Raw genomic sequence first — 20,574 nt, forward strand, 5'->3', positions numbered from 1 at the left:
TCCACTATTCACCTGTTTCCTAGGCTGTGTGTTTTCCACTTCCTGTCAATTTGATCCAATGAAATCCAATAAAACTGGTCAGATGACCAATGATATCCAATGAAATCGACAGGAAGTGGAAAACACACAGCCTAGGAAACAGGTGAATAGGCCTACTGGTCAGTGGGTGGTATGTCAGGTGTACACACAGATTGTTCCACAAGGTGATATGTTTGACATGTGGTGTTGATGATCCTTGTTATGTGCAGTGCTGCTCAATGATCAATGATCAGATGCAGGAAATAAAGAAAAAGGAGGGAAAAATTAAATAAACAATAGAATAAAGAAAATCATCACACAGCTAAATGCTGTTAATTCAAGCATATACTCAGTCCAATAACAGTGGCCAATGGCATTTTAAAGATGTTTTATTTTGCATCCACCCATTTACATGGTCCTTTGTGCTGCCATCAATGAGTGAGTGAGTGAGTCATGATTACTGCGGGGTGTGATAAAGGGCAAAGAGAAAATGAAAGCGAGAGAAAATGAGAAAATGGTTGAGGAAAGTCAGTTTAAAACTGAAATAATTCCCTTGCATATATATCAACATTTGAGTATATTATACTATATATACTACTATTGGAGTGAACTGATTCTCATTGACCACCAACTCCACCTCCTGTCTTTTTGTCACTCTCTGAGCACACGATAAATCCATGGATTTATTTGCTTTGCATTTTTTGCATGTGACAATTGCGTGCGTGGGAGGAGAATGCACTCATTCCAAGAAAGGGTGGGGGTGGAGGGAGGGTGTTGCCATAGCAACAGTACCTAAGTAATGGTAAAGGGCCTGTCTGTCACAGATGGCTGAATGCTGGTCTGCTTGGCAGTGGAAGCAGACATCTTGGAAAGGCAATGTGTCTTCAATAAATATTTTTTAAAAAATCAAGAAATTTTTTTTCCCCCACTTTTTGTTATGATGAAACTGCAGTCTACAGTGTGATGATGAGTATAACATAATGTTCTCTATTGTGATAGGGAAACGCTCCCACCTCTGCATTTGACATTTTTTAACCCTGGCGTCCCTATTTTGGGCATACCGTTACAGGCAGAATTTTCTAAAATATAGCGAAAACAGCTGATCTATGAGCTCATAACATGTCTGCGATATGTTGTGAGCTTGGCTTGGCTATTTGATCTATTTTTTAAATGGGGCTCAAGAAGTGGTTAATCTATCTATACTGTAACTGTGTGATGGCAGGAGGTAAGGTGAAGCACCACAGAATGTGCGAGTACAGCTGAGGTTCTATTGCATTTTATAACCTGCATGTGTATTGGCACCCTGGGGGTTGTCAAGTTCTGCCATGCGACCGCACCAGTACAACAGAAGCTAGCAGTCACTACTGAAAGGAAGTGCATGTTATTCAAAACCATGAGATTTGGATTCAGAGAGGCCATTTTCAGCTTTATTTTAACACTAAATGGCTTTTTGGGGGAGCATTTTATATGCTTTATTTCATGTAGTAGAATGTAGAGAGAGATGATACCAAGAGCAGAGAGACATAGTTCATATTCCGGGTATTCCTCAGAAAATGTTTTTTGGGAGGTGAAAACGCCCCTATATGTGAGGTTTGGATATTTGCACACCAAATCCTGCGCTGTGATTGGCCACAAATGTACCCCCCTAACCCTGCACCGTGATTGGCCAATCACAGTCTATTCAGGACTGTGATTGGCTAGGGAAACATGACACATGTGCATAGCCCTATATAAGAAACCATAACTTTAAAAAAAACATACGTTTTTTTTTTTTAAGTTATGGTTTCTTCCATCACTTCTTCCATCACTTCTTCCATCACTGTGATGACCACTGTGACCACACCGCCCACTTCACACTGGGTGTGATTTTTTTTATATCAGATTTACATAATCATGAGTGCATTGTGAGAGAATGGGAAGTGTGTTGTGTTTGCGTCAATGTTTCTGGCTTTTTTGATTTCTAAAGGGGGGGATTGTCTGTTGGAATAGGAAGGATCTGTTGAAATAAAAAAAATTGAGGAACTGTGGCAACATTGCTTTCACAAAGCTTTTTGTGTAAATAAGCACCACACAATCATCTGTGCTTCCTGCAGTTTGTCCTGGAGGCAACACAATAAGCCTTGGCCACTGGTGATGAGCACAGAGCATTTAGGGGTCAATCTTCAGAGATATAGTTGGAAAAAAGGTGAAATGCTGTGTACATCCAACCGAAATGAGTTCAGGTGCAGGGTAATAACTGTGTGACATTAATCTCTTTGACGTACAATAATATCAGTATGAGGGATGTCAAGCCACATTGTGTGAGTGTCTGTGAGCGAGAGAGCACCATCTATTTCATTTCATGTTGGTAGCAGAAAAAAACAAACAAACAATAAAATTACACAGACTATTATTGATTTTAGTGTTTATTGCTGTTGTTTTACCTGACTGTTTAATTGACTTGTTGTTTATGCCTTATGGCTGTTTTTTATAAAGCACTTTCTAACCCTGTTTTCAAAAATCACTTTATAAATATAATTATAATTATTCTCATTATTCTTATTATTACCAAACTAGTAGGCCAGTCCCGTAGGCCCGTATAGGTTCGCGCACATCATATATGTGTTAATGGCTTCTTATGAATGCGAATAGAAAGGGAATTCTTGTATTTAGTGTACATAATGCTGCTACCTTTTGCACCTTACTGTATATCTAACCTCATATACGTACGTACCTGCTGCTATGTGGACCTACCGGTGCGTTGCCACTTTTTTGCACCTTATGTCTAACCTCATGTGCATACCTGCTGTTTTTATGCTATATATGTGGATATTCTGTGAGATGTTTCTTTCATGTTTTGTCCTTGCTCTCCCTCTCTCTGTCCCACCCCTTTTTTTCTTTCCTGAAAACAACGAATGATGTCTATAAACCTGTGCTGTAACAATAAAAATGATTCTTGATGTGTAGGCTGGGTTTGTGTTTTAGGAGGTGAGGGGAAGCGAGTCGGGGGTCCCTGAGGCAGTCTCAGTTCTAGGGGCCCATGGACTCAGGATCCGGCCCGGGTCGCAACGCAGCATTGTGAACTTGTAGATCGGCTATTTTCGGAAAAGAGATTTGGTGTAAAGGGAAAAAAGACGGGGCCAAGTATAGACTCCTGGGTATCCCTGTCAACAAAGCAGGTATAGGGTTTGACTTTCACCACTTAAGCGTGCACTTGACACTTTGCTGTGTGTCAAATAGCAAAAATAGCCAATCTAGCTCACAACGCATCAGAATGCAACATTTTGTGAGCTTGCGGTTTTGCTGAATGTTCTCCAGTTTTCGCCAGATGTTAGTCTATTTTGGCTGAATTCGCCTATTATGATATGCCCACAACAGGGACATTAGGTTTCATGCGGTTAAGTGGTCAAGACTTAAGTCATGCTAGAATGTAGTATCCTTAACTATAGAACTGTCATGCTTGTTATATGGAAAATGGACAGATTCATGTGTAATCACTGCCAAAATATCATTCTGAAAGCTGCTTGTGCATTTATTCATGAGAATCCAGCTAATAGAGTTGTTTTTCCCTATGACCCACACAAAGTACCAGATACTTTCATAAAGCGGCGACAAAGGAAAAACCAGACTCAGAACAGGCAGCCATTGGGTATAACGAAACATCTTGTACTCAGACAGAGAGAATAGGAAGGTTACAGTGTCACAGGTAGGGTAGGCATCATCGGTCGGCGTCTCTCTGTGTCGGACAGAGAAAGCACTGGACTTTAACAGCGTCCAGTAACATAAACATATGACATCATAGGATGTGACATAGATGAGTTTCCGGGCGACGGTGGACTTCTCGGATTGGATGAGAGCGATGATTACGTCGTCGTCAGATGAGGATGATGATGGTAGATGATGAAGATGATGATGATGGTATGACAGTTTATCTTTGGACAACAGCGTCCCCATGTCTGGGTCAACACATTGACATCTGCTCTGACCTGTCACTGGTCAGTGATGATTTGGTGACACTGAAGGAAGACAGCTGTAGAAAAGAACATCTAGATACAGTGTTCTAAAAACAATAGATAGCCACAGAAAACCTGCAGCTTAGTTTGACCTTGGCTTGCATAGACATAGAGACTGGGAGTACAGAAGCAATATTTAACATGACTGATTTAGGCCAAAAAGACATCACTATATTTAATTTGACATCTTAAGCAGGTTTATGACACTAGACAAATTAGGATCAATCAAGATTAAGATCAATCAAGATTAACTCTATCACCAGCAATGAGCCAAACATGATAAATGCTTTGCCTCACAGTACTATTGTAATGCACCTCACTATGAAATATGTCTGTTGAGCTTTTCTCTCCTTCCCCTTCCTTCCGGAGCAGTGGATAGATGGAGAAACTTCCTTCTGCGTGTCAACATTCTGCCAGCTGTGTGGAACAGAGCAGCTGCTGGGCTGAGGTTCCTTGGCAGAGGCAGTGTTTTGCCCAGAAGTCAAGACAAATAGAAACAAAACTGTCCACAAGTAAAGTTTACAGTGTGCAGCTTCTAATCAGCAGCCAGCTTGCATCTCAACATTACATCTCTGATGACAATGTTCCCCGTCTCACTGGCTCTCATGTTCAAATGTGCGTGCGGGCATACGTGTGTGTGTGTGTGTGTGTGTGTGTGTGTGTGTGTGTGTGTGTGTGTGTGTGTGTGTGTGTGTGTGTGTGTGTGTGTGTGTGCGTGCGTGCGTGCGTGCGTGCGTGCGTGCGTGCGTGCGTGCGTGCGTGCGTGCGTGCGTGCGTGCGTGCGTGCGTGCGTGCGTGCGTGCGTGCGTGATGTATTAAACTGAATCCAGCCGGAACCTCTTCTCTTACTTCAAATTAACTTGAACTATTATGTTTCCAGATCCAATTTCAGATGACTTTCATATACACTATGTGTTATATAAGAACATAAAGTGATGTATTGATTTAATACACCCCCTGCTTTGACCTCTTAGTAGCTGTAGGCTACCATAATGCTGGCCAGCTGCAGTTACTGCAGGGGCTAACAGATAAAAGTGTCAAATTGGGGAAATACATTTTAATTTATTCACATTGTGTTAACAAACTCAATTCTCCTCTCTTGTCAATGTGTGCCCAACTAAGGCCATTCATCTTGTCAAAGTGTCGTTGAGCAAGGTGCTGAACCCGCTCATGCATGTCGCTCTCGATCAGAGCATCTGATAAATAGCTGAAATCTAACTGGTTTATCAAGCAAGAAGACCAAGCCAATCTCCATGGGAAAAGACAACCTACTAGTTGCCTGAATGGACAGAATGTGAGTGCTGGCTATCATTTCTTATATAAAAGACAACCTACAGTTATACCATTTGTTTTATAATGACTCTGTTTAGTGAAGATCTTTGTCCGTAATCACTGGACATTCAAGCCATCTCAGCATTCTTTTTTTCTTTTCTTTTTTTTCTTCTTAAGGGTGAAATCTCCAGATGACATCTTGACTTAGTTGTTTCTACTTAACTGTCACTTAAAGTGCACTCAGGGTTACATGCATGATAGCTGTTTCCACCAAGTGGATCTAATGGCAGGTGGACAAAGTTAATGAGATGTTACATACTGTAGCTAATGAGTGGTCCCCGTTGCTTTTATAAGTTAAAGTCAGCAGCAAATGTAGCTCTGTAACTCTGTCCTTATAGCTCTTACATCTACTAAGTGGGCATGTGGGCATGTTTTGCCGGTGTATCTAGTGAACTGTGCGATGCGATGCGAGAGTGTGGTCCAGCCCAGTGGTTCTCAACCCCCAGGGGGACCCCCCCCCACATGATTTCGGGGGGACAGATGACAGTGAAGTGAAGACAGTGAAGTGACAATTTAAGTAACCTTTTTAATACCTAAAAAAGAAAGAAAGCAAAGAAAAAGACCATTACTGCATCAAAAGTAATCAACAAACTATAGTATAAAAACTGGTCAAACATTGACCAAATTGTCAAATAATATAAGAAAGAGGCAAAAATTGTGGTGCGAGGCGTTGTAAACTTGTAGATCTGCTATTTTCACAATATTTATCTGTGGAACCAAGTCAAACTAAATGTAATGTCTCAACTCCTACAATTCCAAGTGCTTGTCAGGGTGGGGGGTCCCCAGTTCAAATATGATTATTTTGGGGGGTCCCCAGTTCAAATATGATCCTTTTGGGGGGTCCCCAGTCCAAATGTGATTATTTTGTGGGTTCCCGGTCTGAAAAGGTTGAGAACCACTGGTCAAGCCAACACCAACTCGGGACTCCTGGATCGCTGCCCTCCACACTCCACACTCGTATCTACGTAGGTGGTGCGCTTCTTGCCTTTCCTGGCTTTGCCCTGGGTTGGCTCCCATAGTGTCAGCTTGTTTACCTTTAGTTCTGGGTGCCTGACGCAGTGAACTGTAGGAGTCACTATGGAGCTTGTGGCAGGACTGCATGTACCATTCCTTTAAATATCCAAACACTGAATAATAAGCTCCCAATATAAAGGGATTCCCTTCCAGATTTCATTACAAGACATTTTGGGCCAATAGACGGAGGCACTCTGCATTAGGTATCATGATTAATCAAATATTGGGAGCTTATTATTAGTGTGGATATTTATTTTTATTTTTTATTTTTTACCCTGCACCTGAAACCATTTGGGTTGAATGTGTACACCACTAACCAGTTCACCTTTTTTCCAACTGCCTCTGTACCAATGAAGATTGGCCAATAAATGCTCTGCATCACCAGTGGCCAAGCAAAGAGGACAAGCTGCGGTGCTGCTGTGCTGCTTATTTACCCAAGCTCTGTGAAATAAATGTTGACACATTCCCTCATTTTTTTATATTTCAACAGTCCTTAGACTTTATAAATAAATAAGCCAGAAACATTGACTCTTTCTTCACACAAAAACACACCAATCTCTCAAGATGCTAAAACAATGGTATATATTTACAGTACACATAGCATATCCATCCGGTACAGTATGTACATACTAGGGTTAGACGGTATGTGCATGAGCATAGCAGCATGTATATTATGACTGGCCACCTCTGGTAAAATCGCCCATCTCCTAATTGAAAAGGATCATGCTGTTCACTCCCCTTTTAGTATAATGGCCTAACTCCCTGGTGTGACTTACAGTAGGCCAAAATAGGATTTTTTTTTGGCCTAAGTCACATGGTTTTGTGACTTATAGGCCAAATTATTTACTGATTTAGGCCATTAAAAAAAAATTGGCCTAAGTCAGATTTAATCCTATTTAAACATATTTAAATCTCTTATGTTACATAACTGACAGACAGTGTTATTTCTATTTAAATAGTCATAATTTGTTATAAACATTTTGGGTGAAATGATTAAAAAATATCATATAGTTTTGTTTTGGATCAGTTTTTTATTTTTCCTGAAAAACGTTTTAAAAAATGACATAGGCCATTAGTTTAGCAAGGCGACGATGTTATAAATGACATATTTATGAGAGTAGAACATTTGGGCAATCAAGCAACAATCATTTCTGTTACAATGTGTGTGGTGGGGTCATGTGTGTGTTGTTGCATGCCCTGTATTATCATAATGAAACTCTATACCACCGTTTTGGTACAACTTATGCACATAGTGTGTGATTATGGATGGTGGTATAGTGTGGCAACATCAGAGTGGGAATAATGTGTGTAGGAGGGAGCCCTTTTTAGCTTGACACCCCGTCCCCCAACAGGTCTGTGCATGGCCTTGTAGAATATCATGCTGGGGCCCTCTAGTTTGTATTTATTTGATAGACTGACTTTTTATATACACTATAACAATAACAAATATGAGTGCCACTGTAATTAACATTTCCAGGCAGATTTTTGTTTCCATTCCGCCCCTGCACTCAATCATCTTTGTCTACTCCGTAGTTTGTAATCCATAGCTACACTAACTCTTCTCAGTTAGTGCAAATGCCTCTCACCGGTGTATGACCTCAGCAATGCATTTCATAATACATAGTACATTTTTAATACAATTATAACATATCAAACTTATTAGGTATAGGTCATTGCTTTATTTATCAGTAGAGATAGGGATGAAACTTACCACCTAAACTTTATCCACCATTGAAAATGAAAAAAAAAAAAAAGTTTGTATAGCTTTTACTTATCCATTCATGATATTTATATATATATTTTAAAGGAAAAGCATTGTAATAGGCTTATGGAAGTACACGATACACACACACTGACATAAAAGACCCAAGTCTTTTATGTAAATCTTACCGTAGTGACCTGCCATGTGCCATCAACAACCAATTGTTCTACAGTAGCCTATACAGAAAGACCAGGGGCCCTGTGCAACCAGTAAGGACAGCATAAATACATATTTAGTCTTTTGTGAGCAGAGACGATTGTTGAGACTGTTGGGACCCTAGACAAAATAATTGCATGGGGCCCTTCTGATCCACTTGAATGATCCCTTGTGGTATCTTATTGCTCTGGCCCATGTACTTGCCTACTTTGCCTTGTAACGGTTTGACCGTATGAAAAATTATCCGGGGTACCAGCCTGGCGTTTCACCTGACAAAATAATGCTCAGTCCTATCCACTACATAAGGCTGCGCATAGAAGTCTTTAGTTAGAAACACAATCTTCCCTACACACCCTATTCAATTCCACACCGTAACATACACACACAATAATTGCACAGACACAATTGTTTGCAGTTCAAAAAGTATAATTGAAAAGTTGAAGTTGAAAAAGTGTACCTACAGGTATGCAGGGTACTTTTAGTTCAGCTTCTGAAAATAAAGTTCGGGCTCTAAAACAGTGGGTCCTAATTATCTAGAGGTCCTCCCTGACTTTTGGGCCCCTGGGCCTCACATGCCTGTTCAGGGATTCAGCTCAGGGAGGCCGTCTGGTTATCAGCCGCCCAGATCACATCCCCGGCCCCCAGTCTATGCGTTGAAGTGTCCCTGAGGTGTTTCATTTGAAACATTGAACTCAGTTAGACTGTGTTGTCTCAGTGTGGAATTGATGGAGGACTCTTGTATTCCATGCTGTATGTTCATGTGCCGGCCACGAACAATCTCCCTGTCATCATCGTACCTGAGGGGATGGGGTCATTATCACTGATCTATACTAGATCACCGTTCATTATCGGCAACACTTGTTGGCAGAGAGGATGTTTTATTACTCAGTGATTCTACCACGTATAATACTTAACTGAAATTAGTATACTGCAGAGGAATAAACACAGAGTAGGTCATCAGTCCAGCTTGTCTGGAATCCATGCAGAAAGAGTTTATTTACACATCTGCACTCTAGACATTTTACCACATTTAGGACAAAGTGTAGTTATATGTATATACAGCGTTATAAGAGCAGCGTTTAGTGCATTTGCAAGTCATTGTGAAGAGCTGAATGTTCTCAGATCTATTCCCAGCTCAATGCTGCCATCTGGCCAACAGACAGGCTTTGCACTGTAACTGTAACTCTATTATGCCAAGTCTGTTGCATACATTACTTTATGAGATGTGGTTGTATTTGATAAATTATTAGGCTACTTTGAATTCTCACTCAGAACAGCCCAGTTTGGACTGCAGTGCTTATTTGTCACTCAGTCAATACAGGTACAAGCAACGAAATGTTAGTGTGAGAACACCAACATATCTCAAAAACTACTGACTGGATGGCTTCATCAGGAGATGAACCCTACTGATTTCGGTGACCTCATGGCCTTTCCTCTCGCACCATTTAATTGGTCTGCCAATTTGTAGGTGGAGCAGCATCTAGGGACTGTTAGCTGGGCTTTAAGACTCTAGCCTTGTTTAGGCTAGGCTGAAACTTCAAAAAAAAAATCATGGTCACTAAATAATGCGGGTCCCAGTGTGAAAGTTGCTGAGAAGCACTGCTGCACACACACACACACACACACACACACACACACACACACACACACACACACGCACACGCACACGCACACACACACACACACACACACACACACACACACACACACACACACACACTAGACACCAACAGTTAAAAACTGCATGAATTCTGTCAGTGATAGTTATGCATCTACACTGTAACTCTGACAGAACAGGGTGAACACACAATGGTACACAAAGACATGATTCTAGAGCAAGGACCACCATGCAGAGATTACACAAACACAATGCTGACACATGCTTTTCCCTTCGTTTTACTCTTTCCTGACTTGTCTGTTTATTTTCATAGAAATGATGTTCCACACATAGTCTTAAGACCGACTATAAGAGTACAGAACGGTGTAGCATTAGTAAACAAAAATGACCATCAGTGCTGTTACATTTAACAATATTTAGATCATAATTTAGTATAAAAGTGAAAAACAACAACAAAAGCCATCAGTTAGGTGATTTTCTTCCCAGCGGGGTCCCTGTGTTAAATCATTTAAAACTTTGTAAAAGTTCACCAGTAGGTGTCAGCACTGAAAATAGCACAGAAGCATTGCAAATAGCCTACAGCAGTGAGGTTGTTTTTAACAATAATAGAACAATAGACAGGAAAAACAAAACTGACAACAGCCCAGTATGTGGTCTTAGCTGCATTCACACTAGCGATGACAATATGTGCAAAACAACCAAGCGTGGCCAGCTACATTTCTGCCACGTTGAAGCGTTTGTTGCTCGAGTCACACTGCGTAAATGAAAAGGATAGGGTTAAATATCACAGGGAACATGCATTAATGGCAGGAATTTCTTCCTTTTACGGAACAGCTAGAGCAAGAATTGTGGGGAAAGAGAAGGGGAGTGGAAATAGTCAAACAAAAACATTATGATTGATTGACGCGTCACTGCGCCATTGTAGCGCTGAAAAATGTTGAAGCCAGCTCAACTTTCTTTTGCAGTGCGTCGCGATGTCACGTGAACATAACTTATTGCTTTGTCGCCGCTAGTGTGAACGTAGTTAGGGTTGTTATTTGGTGTCCATGGTAACTGCACTGAATACTTGAACTTTATGCTAACCTCATCATACTATACTGACGTTGTTTTATCATTACCTCCACCACCAAAATGACCTTCACAGTAAATGAAGAATCCAAAAACGAAGAGAATACTTGATGAATTGAAGAAAATAGGAAGAAGAGATTAACAATAGCAAAGCTATATAAAAAATAAATATAACTCCAACACATGCGAGGAGCACGCCTGGGCGAGCCTGGGCGAGCTCGTGCATGTGAACTGAGCTTGTGCTGAACCAAACGAGTAGGCCTACACCCAGCCGCATTCCTTGTTCCATGAATTCAAGGCTTCAAGGTTGAGTAATTAGGGTGAAGTGTTCCTTTAAGATCAGCTGTTAATCAGTGTTATTATTTTGTTTTTGTTAAACCACCCCTCTCACTGTCCTATTGTCCTGAACTGTCCTAAACTATTTACCATGACCTTCACCTGTGACCAACTGTAATAAAAATGTGTTTATATCCTTATATCTCAATAACCTATACATTTTAAACAAACAGAGTGTCTTATTAAAACATCTGATGTTTTCCCACAGATAAGGAGATAGTGGGTTTCTCAGTTTATGGTCAAATGTGGTGATAGTAGCATTAACGTTTATTGGTGGGTCCAAAGTTCTAACAATAAAGAATGTAAGACAGCAACTAATGCTTTTCTTCCTGCTTGTTTTGGGCAGGCCAATTGTCCTTTGAATGTCTCTCAGGCAATGTCACGTAATCATGTATGGTACTGCAGCATATTTTTTAGTACGTATTATTTGGCCCTTCAGGGCATGACCAGCATTATCCAGTGTAATGAGCGTTTTTTCTTTTTGAATCAGAGCTCTGTTTCAAAGGCCATGCGTCTAAGGTCAATTCAATGTTTCCTCCAGTTTAAGAATGTTTCTATAATACAGTCCTGACTTTGAGATGGTTAGACTAATTGTAATTCTTTTCATATGTCCAGCTAATTCAAAATGCAGCAGCCAGGCAGTTAACCAATTCTAATTGATCACTCCCATCCTGGCCTCTCCGCACTTTGTTGCCTGTATATTTTAGAATTAATTTTAATATTTTACTGATCAAGTTTAGAACCCTAAGTACATGGCTGGGCTCTAAGTTATATGTTAGTTCCATACAAGCCAGAACACAGCCTGCGGTCCTTGGCCAGCGGTCGCATTTGTGTTCCGAAATCACAGCTCAAAATCAAGCTTTTGCTGTCAGCTGCGTTCTCAGCTGTGGAACTCTTTCCAGAGAATCTAAGGCTATAAGACATTAACATCTTTTAAATCTCTTCTTAAAACTTACTTTCATAAGAAAGCCTTATTTTATCTATTTTTACTCCTTTTGTTTTATTGTTTTCTTTCATAGTTTATTGTTTAACTTTTTATGCTATATCTATGTTCTATATTTTATCTTTTATTTTCCTTATTGTCTTTATCTCAATTGTATTTTACCTCTGTTACTCCTATTTCATTTTGTTCCTTGTCTTAGCAGTCAGTTTTGGTTAGCAACCACTGACATTAATAGAAAGTGAAGTTAAAATTGATCAGTGAATGTTGTTGCTAATGCTGGCAACCATGTTATGAAAGCATAAATACACGCGACACCATGGTATATCATGATCATACCACGGCTACATGTGTTTAAGGCACTAAGATGCCGTTCATGAGATAAAATAAAAATAAAAAACTACTTATTACCTAAAAATTAATGCTTATTACAAGGACCTTAATACAAAGTGTTACCAATAGGTGTAAAACCCTCGCCAGTACCAACAGGTGCAGTTGAGCCCAGCTGCGATTAACAGAATCACCAGTAGGGCGATGAAGAGGCCAAACGCAATGACAGAGACGGTCACGGCCCAGACGAAGGTCTTTTTGGAGAAGTCGATCATGGGCGACTTCAGGGCCATCCGGGCCCTGCGTGCTCGCTGGCGGTCCTGAGGCGGGTACCGTGCCAGGTTGACGCTCTCCATGCCCAGGGACCTGACGAGACACGCCCTATGGTGGCTGAGCTGGTCGAAGGAGAACTTACCGTGGTACCGACCCATGCCACTCTGACCTGCAGTGGTCAACAGAGTTCATGTTACTGAGCTTCGACCACTGTGTCTGCTGCTCTCAGAATAGGACCATTTGTTGTGCAAAAGAAAGATGTCTTCATCAGTGTATAATATCATCTTAACTAAATGAAGGTAACATGAAGACTGAATTAATTCCTGCAGGGTTACACATGGGATCCTTTACTTAAAACACTGCGTGAGGAAGACCATAGGATCCACTTGCTAATAATAAGTAAAACATTGCACTGATGACATAGGGGAAATTAAATTGTTACCGTAGTCGGTAACAGGATACACGCTAAAAGGATACAGATATGGATACCAAAAATCCATCAATGTTTCACTGTAACACCAGGAAGTGCATTTGAAAAGGACGTTTAAAGTAGACGTACCGACACCACCGAATGGAAGAGAGCTCATAGTGTAGTGCATCATGACGTCATTGACCGTCACTCCTCCACTGGTTGTTTCATCCAACATTTTCTTCACTGCCTTTGAAAGATGAGGAGAAAGATGGAGTGAAATGGGAGAAATATCTGCATGAGTGAAGGAGAATTTCACACAAATGCCAAAACCTGATACTCTAGCGGACGCTTATCTTTGGCATATTATGACCATAAAATGTGGTATAATTGCATTTATTTATTTATTTTCAACGTGAAAGGGGGTATTTTCTGGTCTCCAGGGGAGATGAAATTACTTGTATTGCTTGGAGAGCATGGGGAGAACTGTTGCTCAGGGACACTTCGACACATAGGCCTATCTACTGAGCTATGGCCAACCCTGTCTTGAAAATATGTCTTGAAATACCACCAGTCTCAACTTTTGGACTGTTTACAAATAGCAGTGCAGTAGCCACACATGCTCCTGCTGACCTGGGATTAGCTTAGAAATGTGACGTTTGTGAGATTTATGTCTTCAACAAGATAAAAGCGCCTCGGCCCCATATCAGCCCAGAAAGGATTGCATTGCCTGCTCTCTATCTCCTGAATATTTATCCCTTTGTGGACCGTCGGTGGTAAATGTTCTCTCACCTTCTTGTCAGAGCAGAAGATGTAGAGGGCAAGCGGCTTCTCTCTCTCGTTAATGAAGCGAATGGCATCGTCCATGTCACTGACCGTCACTATAGGCAACAGAGGTCCGAAGATCTCCTCCTGCATCATCCTGGCGTGGGGGGGCACGTCCTTCAGCACGGTGGGGGCTGGGGATGGACGGGGTGGAGAGACAAGGTCAACACTACAGACAGGAAGTGCTTATACCGTGCTATCGTTATGTTCAGTATGACACAGTCCTTTGACCAAACTGAACTGAATTTCATATGTTAGCTTAAAGTGGACTTTTTATGCTATTTTACAAACATATTGTATTTGTTAAGGTCCTTACAGTGTCTTAATAATCCACTCTGATAATTTTCTCTCATTTATTTTCTCTCTCTGCATGTTCTGAGCTTTTTTTCAGCTGCAGCACACTTGGTCTTCAACTAGCCAAAATGTTCACATGTCACCCCCCCTTCTCCGCTCCCTCCATTGGCTCCCAGTTACTGCCCACACAGAGTACAAAACATTGACGTTGGCCTACAAAGTAACCAAAGGTATGGCACCCCCGTATCTTCAAAGCCTGATCCAACCCTACAACCCCTCCCGCTCTCTCAGATCAGCTAACACAGGGAAGCTGTCAGAACCTTCGCTAAAACATCCGGGACATATTATTAGATTAATGGTTTACTTATCCATTACTTTATTATTAGATTACTATTTTTATGCATTCGATGTATTATTGATGTATTATGATGTATTATCTTGTGTCCTTGCTTACTTTAAGTCGCTCTGGATTAAGAGCGGCTGCTAAATGCCTAAACTGTAAACTGTAACTGTAAACTGTAATGATAAATGACCTGTTCTGGCTGCTGACGCTGTTGACGGAATTATTAATGAAGGTATTTATGTTTTTTTAAGCTTTTCCCCACTTCCGGAAAAGCTTTATCGTGTTTAGGGCGCGCTCTCACCGCACTTTTATTTTACCTCTGGGGTAGAATCTGCCAATGTATTGTCAATGTAAATGCGTGGATTCACGCATTTTTCCAACTTGTCGCGCAGACCTTGCGTTTATCTGCTCTACACGACTTGTCTATTTGAAGCAGAAAACTGCTGGAGGCAGGAGCTGATTTTCCCCCTCTGTCCAATCGGGTGAGTCGAAGGCGTGTCGAGAGGCGTGTCGAGAGCACCAAAAGTTGGCTGGCCGCTGTTAAACGCAGGTTGTGCGCGGCCACAGTTTTTTGCAGCCGGCGGATTCTAAAAAATGGTAGTGTCGCACCTGTCACTCACATTCAAGACCGTCCCCGTAGCCCACACCGCCTTCTACCTTGAGCACCATGGTGCTTCCTGAGTCTTGGGACGGTCCGCCTTCGACTCACCCGATTGGACAGAGGGAGAAAATCAGCTCCTGCCTCCAGCAGTTTTATGCTTCCAATGGACAAGTCGCGAAGAGCAGATAAACGCAAGGTCTGCGCGACAAGCGGAAAAATCTGCTCTTGCGTGAATCCACGCATTTACATTGACAATGTATTGGCAGATTCTGCCCCAGAGGTAAAATAAAAGTGCGGTGAGAGCGCGCCCTTACACGGTAAAGCTTTTCCTGCAATGTGGGAAAAGATTGGGAAAAGATTCCTTGTGCCTTGAATGACAATTCTGTGTGGGAAATGCTTCCCACGGGCAGAAGTCGCCTCATAGTTTCATCATTAAACATTAACAAACTGCTTCACAACAGTGCTGGGTACACCAATGCTGGTGTGAATAAGGGCAAATTCACACTGTGATTAGTTTGATTATTGTGAACACTGCGTACCGTACTCAGGAACGGAACGGTAAATCTCAGGATTCACTGTTCCGTTGCGAGTACGGTACGCGCAGTTTTCACACAATCACAACATCTGGCAAGTGGACCCGGGTCTGGATCCGAGACCCTAGTGTGAAAACACATCCTACCGATGTAGCGCTGTGAGGAATCGCTCTGCCCTCCCACCACAGCTGTGTAACCCTCCATCAGATTCATCAGACGGTTGAAGTGGCGCTGGTTGATGATTCGGCCGTAGTCTGGTGAACATTTGGGGTCTGCGCTGTAGAATTCCTACATTTGAACAAAAGAATGTCTGTTGAAGTTTTGAGTTAGACTGTAGAGGTGTGTTTTTAAATAATGAACTGAAATGTGACAACATGTGACACTAATTAACACCCATAGTGGATGGAACCAATTAGAGAAATCAGCTGGTGTAGAGTTGGGCTGGGATGAAAGCCTAAACTCGCTCCAGATAGGTAGATAATTGAATAATCTAGGACTGCTCCACGCTCCAGCAAGGCCATACATATCATGGTAAATTAATGTAGGTATGGCAGAACTGAGAACAGGTTTGATCAGAGATGAGAGCATGTGTGTAGAGAGGAGCAGCTAGTTGCTGAATTAAGTGTCCATTACCCACCTAAGCTCTATTTTATCATTCATTCAAGGTGTCAACTCTTGAACATTTCTTGAAAATTCCTACATATTCAACACTTTCAACAATTATTGCTTATAATGACGTGCCCAAAATAGGGATGCCAAATTCACACTGTGATTACACATGTGGTTAAAATGATAAAATACATAATAATAAATATCCATGAGGCTGGTATTTTACCAGGAGGGTTTGTCGAATGGCCTCCACCACTCGGCCCTGGATGCTGGATTCACACAAGATGTAGTCGGGGGCGATGCATGTCTGACCACAGTTGACAAACTTTCCCCATGTGATACGCCTGTGGACAAACTAAGGCTGTGTCAACTCGTGTCCATCTGACAAAATGGCAATGATCTCTTTGGAGGATATGTCAGTAAATCACATATACAGCTGTTATGAGAATACACACGCATGGTTGAGTGTGCTTCAATACTTAAACTATAAAGGTAAGCAGTGAAATCCAACTGGAAATATGATATAATATTACATTTATCTACTTCAGGCAGTCAACTAGAGTTGCACTGCTAAACATGTGATACTCGGTCCGCCTTTGTTATAAGGTGGTCTATTTAATCAGTAAAATGCACGAGTTCTGCAACATTGCTGCTGCGTACTACTACTGCATTACATCACCCCTCTACCTCGGTATCCACCTGTATAGGCACAGATTTTAGATTTCCCCTTTACTATCATTCATTCCCTGCTCTCCAGCTTTAAGGTGCATGCTTGCAGTGAAAGTTTTGAGCCTACCTAGACACCAAAATCAACTATAATTTATAATAATAATTTAGTCTGAATACAGTATACTGCCATTCATTCTCAATAAATCTTACTGTTTCATGTGAGTTGTCTGGCAGAAATAGCCTAACATTATTACACGGCTTTGTTGAACAAAAAATTCAATTAAGGCATTCTGAAAACTGTTATTTCTGAATAATAGACTGCTGTTCTGCTTCTTCTTTACTATGAGTGCAGTTATAATGATAGATTCTAATGACTCTGATCATGCACAGCGAGACAGCGGTCTCCATTATAAAATAAAATAAACCCCTTCATGGTGAAGCAAATGATCCCTTACTTATTAATTAGCACGTTATATCACTATTAATTAGTGGTAGATTACCGTACATACTCCTCAATGTTAAACGGTACAGTATACAGCTATACAGTATCAGTATCATTAGTGGTAGATAGATTACATACATAGTCCTCTATGTTAAAAAGCACAGTATATCACTATTATTAATGATAGATTACCATACTCCTCTATGTTAAACAGTACTGTATATCGCTATTATTAGTGGTAAATTACATACATACTCCTCTATGTTAAATAGTAGTGTATATCACTATTACTACTGGCAGATTACCGGCAGGCGACTCTGAGGTCACAGTTCTTATCTATGTAGCAGGGACTCTTTCCTCCCAGCTCCAGAGTGACAGGGGTGAGGTGGTGGGCGGCAGCCTCCATCACCAGTCTACCCACTGTGGGGTTCCCAGTGTAGAATATGTGGTCAAAGCGCTGCTTCAACAGATCCTGGGTCTCTGACACTCCACCTGTCACCACTGGGTAGAGCTCCTGAAAAACCAGATCATCAACAAATCACTGACACCAATTCAGACTTCCGATGAGATTCAATAATGAAAACGACTGTAGAGCCATTTAGTGTATTCTGCATAATGAGTTATTTTATCAAGAGATGCAGGTAATTTTGCTTGAATATGATATAGATTATAGCTCCATCAATATTTTGTTACTGTTGTAAAATAATGTATCAGTTTTGGTGCCTAAATGTCATGCTTGATTACAATTTTTCTTTGTGTTAGGTTTTCACATGTTAGTTCTGTCTTCTCATCACAGTTAGGTTAGGGTTAGGCCAGGTGTCAAGTTTGGTTATTATCTGTGAAACCATTCTGCCAGGATGCTACATTTATTGATTAAAAAGTAAATGTAACAGTTTCCTATTTAACGAGGACCAGCCAAGTGTGCCTTACCTGTAAGTTGTCATTGATCAAACATTGGTCAAATATACATTTCTTGTTTCTTTGTGACTAAAGTCTATGGGTATGTGATTATGGATAACTTTTCTCCCTCTGGATAGACCTCGGTAATAAACCTTGCGCCTGGCTGCATCTGCCCTAGAAGTTAAGTCCCTCGCTGTTCAATCAGCATTCCACATATCCACATCTTCTGCTTTTAACCAGAACTCTTCAAAGAAATGTGTCAAGTGCTAACCTGGCCATTGCCGAATTACATTTCTTATGACACTGTATATGGCACCATTTAGTTAAAAACCATACCAAGTATGCTGTGAAGAACTGTGTTGGTGTAGTGATTCAAGTAGACTATGGAGAACAGTGAGGGCAAAACAATAGTCCTACTTTGCACTCACATTCCACAATAACGCTACTCTCACAACAATAGCAGAGCGTGCTGGCTACTGACCTGGTCCACATAGCGAGGCAGCAGACCTCGGAGGAGGAGTGACGAGTACTCACTCAGCTCGGACGGCTTCACCACAGCTGCATTGCCTGCACACACACACACACACACACACACACACACACACACACACACACACACACACACACACACACACACACACACACACACACACACACACACACACACACACACACACACACACACACACACACACACACACACACACACACACACAGAATGAGAACCTATGAATGGGATGACATCACAAGTGATGATAGGACAATAATATGGAGGTCTCTGGGTTAACACGACTGTATTATTGCTGCCAGCTCAGAGCAGGTTCAGTCTAGGCGACGGCTTTCCCCATATTCTGAAGGCCAGCGTTGCAAAACAATAGTCAGTTCTCCATTGTTAATCTAGTGTGGTTAAACAAGCGGAAAGAATAAATAATTAGTTTTTTTCTATCAATACTTTTCCGTTCATTCAAATCCTTGACTGAATACTTAATACTCAGGCCTGGAGGGAGGGTATAGAGACACTTTTTTACCCCTTTTTATCCTTTGTACATATAATGTTTTGTATGCTATTCTGATGAATTGAATACATAGGACCACAATGGTAACAAGTCCCCAGGACATTTTTGTGTTAGCCTTATGTCTGACGGTACCTCGTGCTATTTACATTTTTGACTAATAAAGTATTCAATCAATCAAAAACAGAGAGAAAAGCCTGGTTACCAGCAGCGATGGCTCCAATGAGAGGTGCCAGAGTGAGAGCCCAGGGGTAGTTCCATGCCCCGATGATGAGCACTATTCCCAGGGGCTCTGGCTGGATGTATATTTCGTCTTTTATGGTGAGGAGGTTCTTCTCCACGGGCCGAGGGGCAGCCCACTGCGCCAGTTTAGATATAGCCAGCTCAATTTCTGCCTCCAAGCCGTTTAGCTCCAAGAGAGGTGTGTCATACTGGCTCTGAGGGAGGAAATACAACTTGGTGACACAAATTGGTGTGAAAATGCTTTAGGAATATGGAGTTAAAACACTGATGACAGTATTACTTCATCTCTGACCAAACTAAATGGGCTGATATTCAGTTGTGGGTTCTAGTCATTGACTTTGGTTGTGAACCACTCTGTTAGACATGCATATTGCTTTATTGACATCAACATCTTCTCATACCAGTGTAATGCAATGCACGTGTCTCCCCATAACAAATGCACCTGTCTCCTACAGGTGGCAATGTATAATAGAACTCACCCTGTTGATGTCTTGCTTGAGCGCCGTGGCGATCTCAGTCTGTCTGTCTTTAAGCATCCTCTGCAGGCCTTGGAGCTGTTGCAGCCTGAACTCCAGAGGTCTTGTCCTGCCACTCAGGAAGGCTTCCCTCGCCCGGTTAACAGCCTGACTCTCCATGTGAGCCTCTGTCTACAGCCAGTGGTGGAAAAGGTAGTCACATGTTTCACTTAAAGTAAAAGTATCAATACTGCAATGTAGAAATAAAAGTCCGGAGTTCAAAATGTACTTGAGTAAAAGTACAAAAGTATTGGTATAAAAATGTACTTAAAGTACCAAAAGTAGAAAGTACTCATTATGCAGAATGTCCCATTTCACAAGTTTTCAAATGTATGAAAT

At 41.4% G+C, this 20,574-nt stretch overlaps 1 protein-coding gene across 1 annotated transcript; it reads right to left on the minus strand.

Annotated features, from left to right (window-relative positions):
* Positions 1-12,103: 12,103 nt before the first annotated feature.
* Positions 12,104-20,355, minus strand: LOC308084859 (aldehyde dehydrogenase, dimeric NADP-preferring-like; the record flags this gene model as incomplete). The annotated part of the gene is made up of 9 exons (XM_080427808.1): positions 12,104-13,008; positions 13,399-13,498; positions 14,041-14,207; positions 15,991-16,132; positions 16,680-16,797; positions 17,870-18,078; positions 18,946-19,031; positions 19,683-19,914; positions 20,200-20,355. 9 exons carry the CDS (start codon positions 20,353-20,355, stop codon positions 12,689-12,691), a joined length of 1,530 nt encoding a protein of 509 aa, XP_080283934.1. The 3' UTR covers positions 12,104-12,688.
* Positions 20,356-20,574: the final 219 nt, after the last annotated feature.

Source organism: Gymnoscopelus braueri, assembly GCF_963280865.1.
Source record: "Gymnoscopelus braueri genome assembly, chromosome: 5".
In the NCBI taxonomy this organism is placed as follows: domain Eukaryota; kingdom Metazoa; phylum Chordata; class Actinopteri; order Myctophiformes; family Myctophidae; genus Gymnoscopelus; species Gymnoscopelus braueri.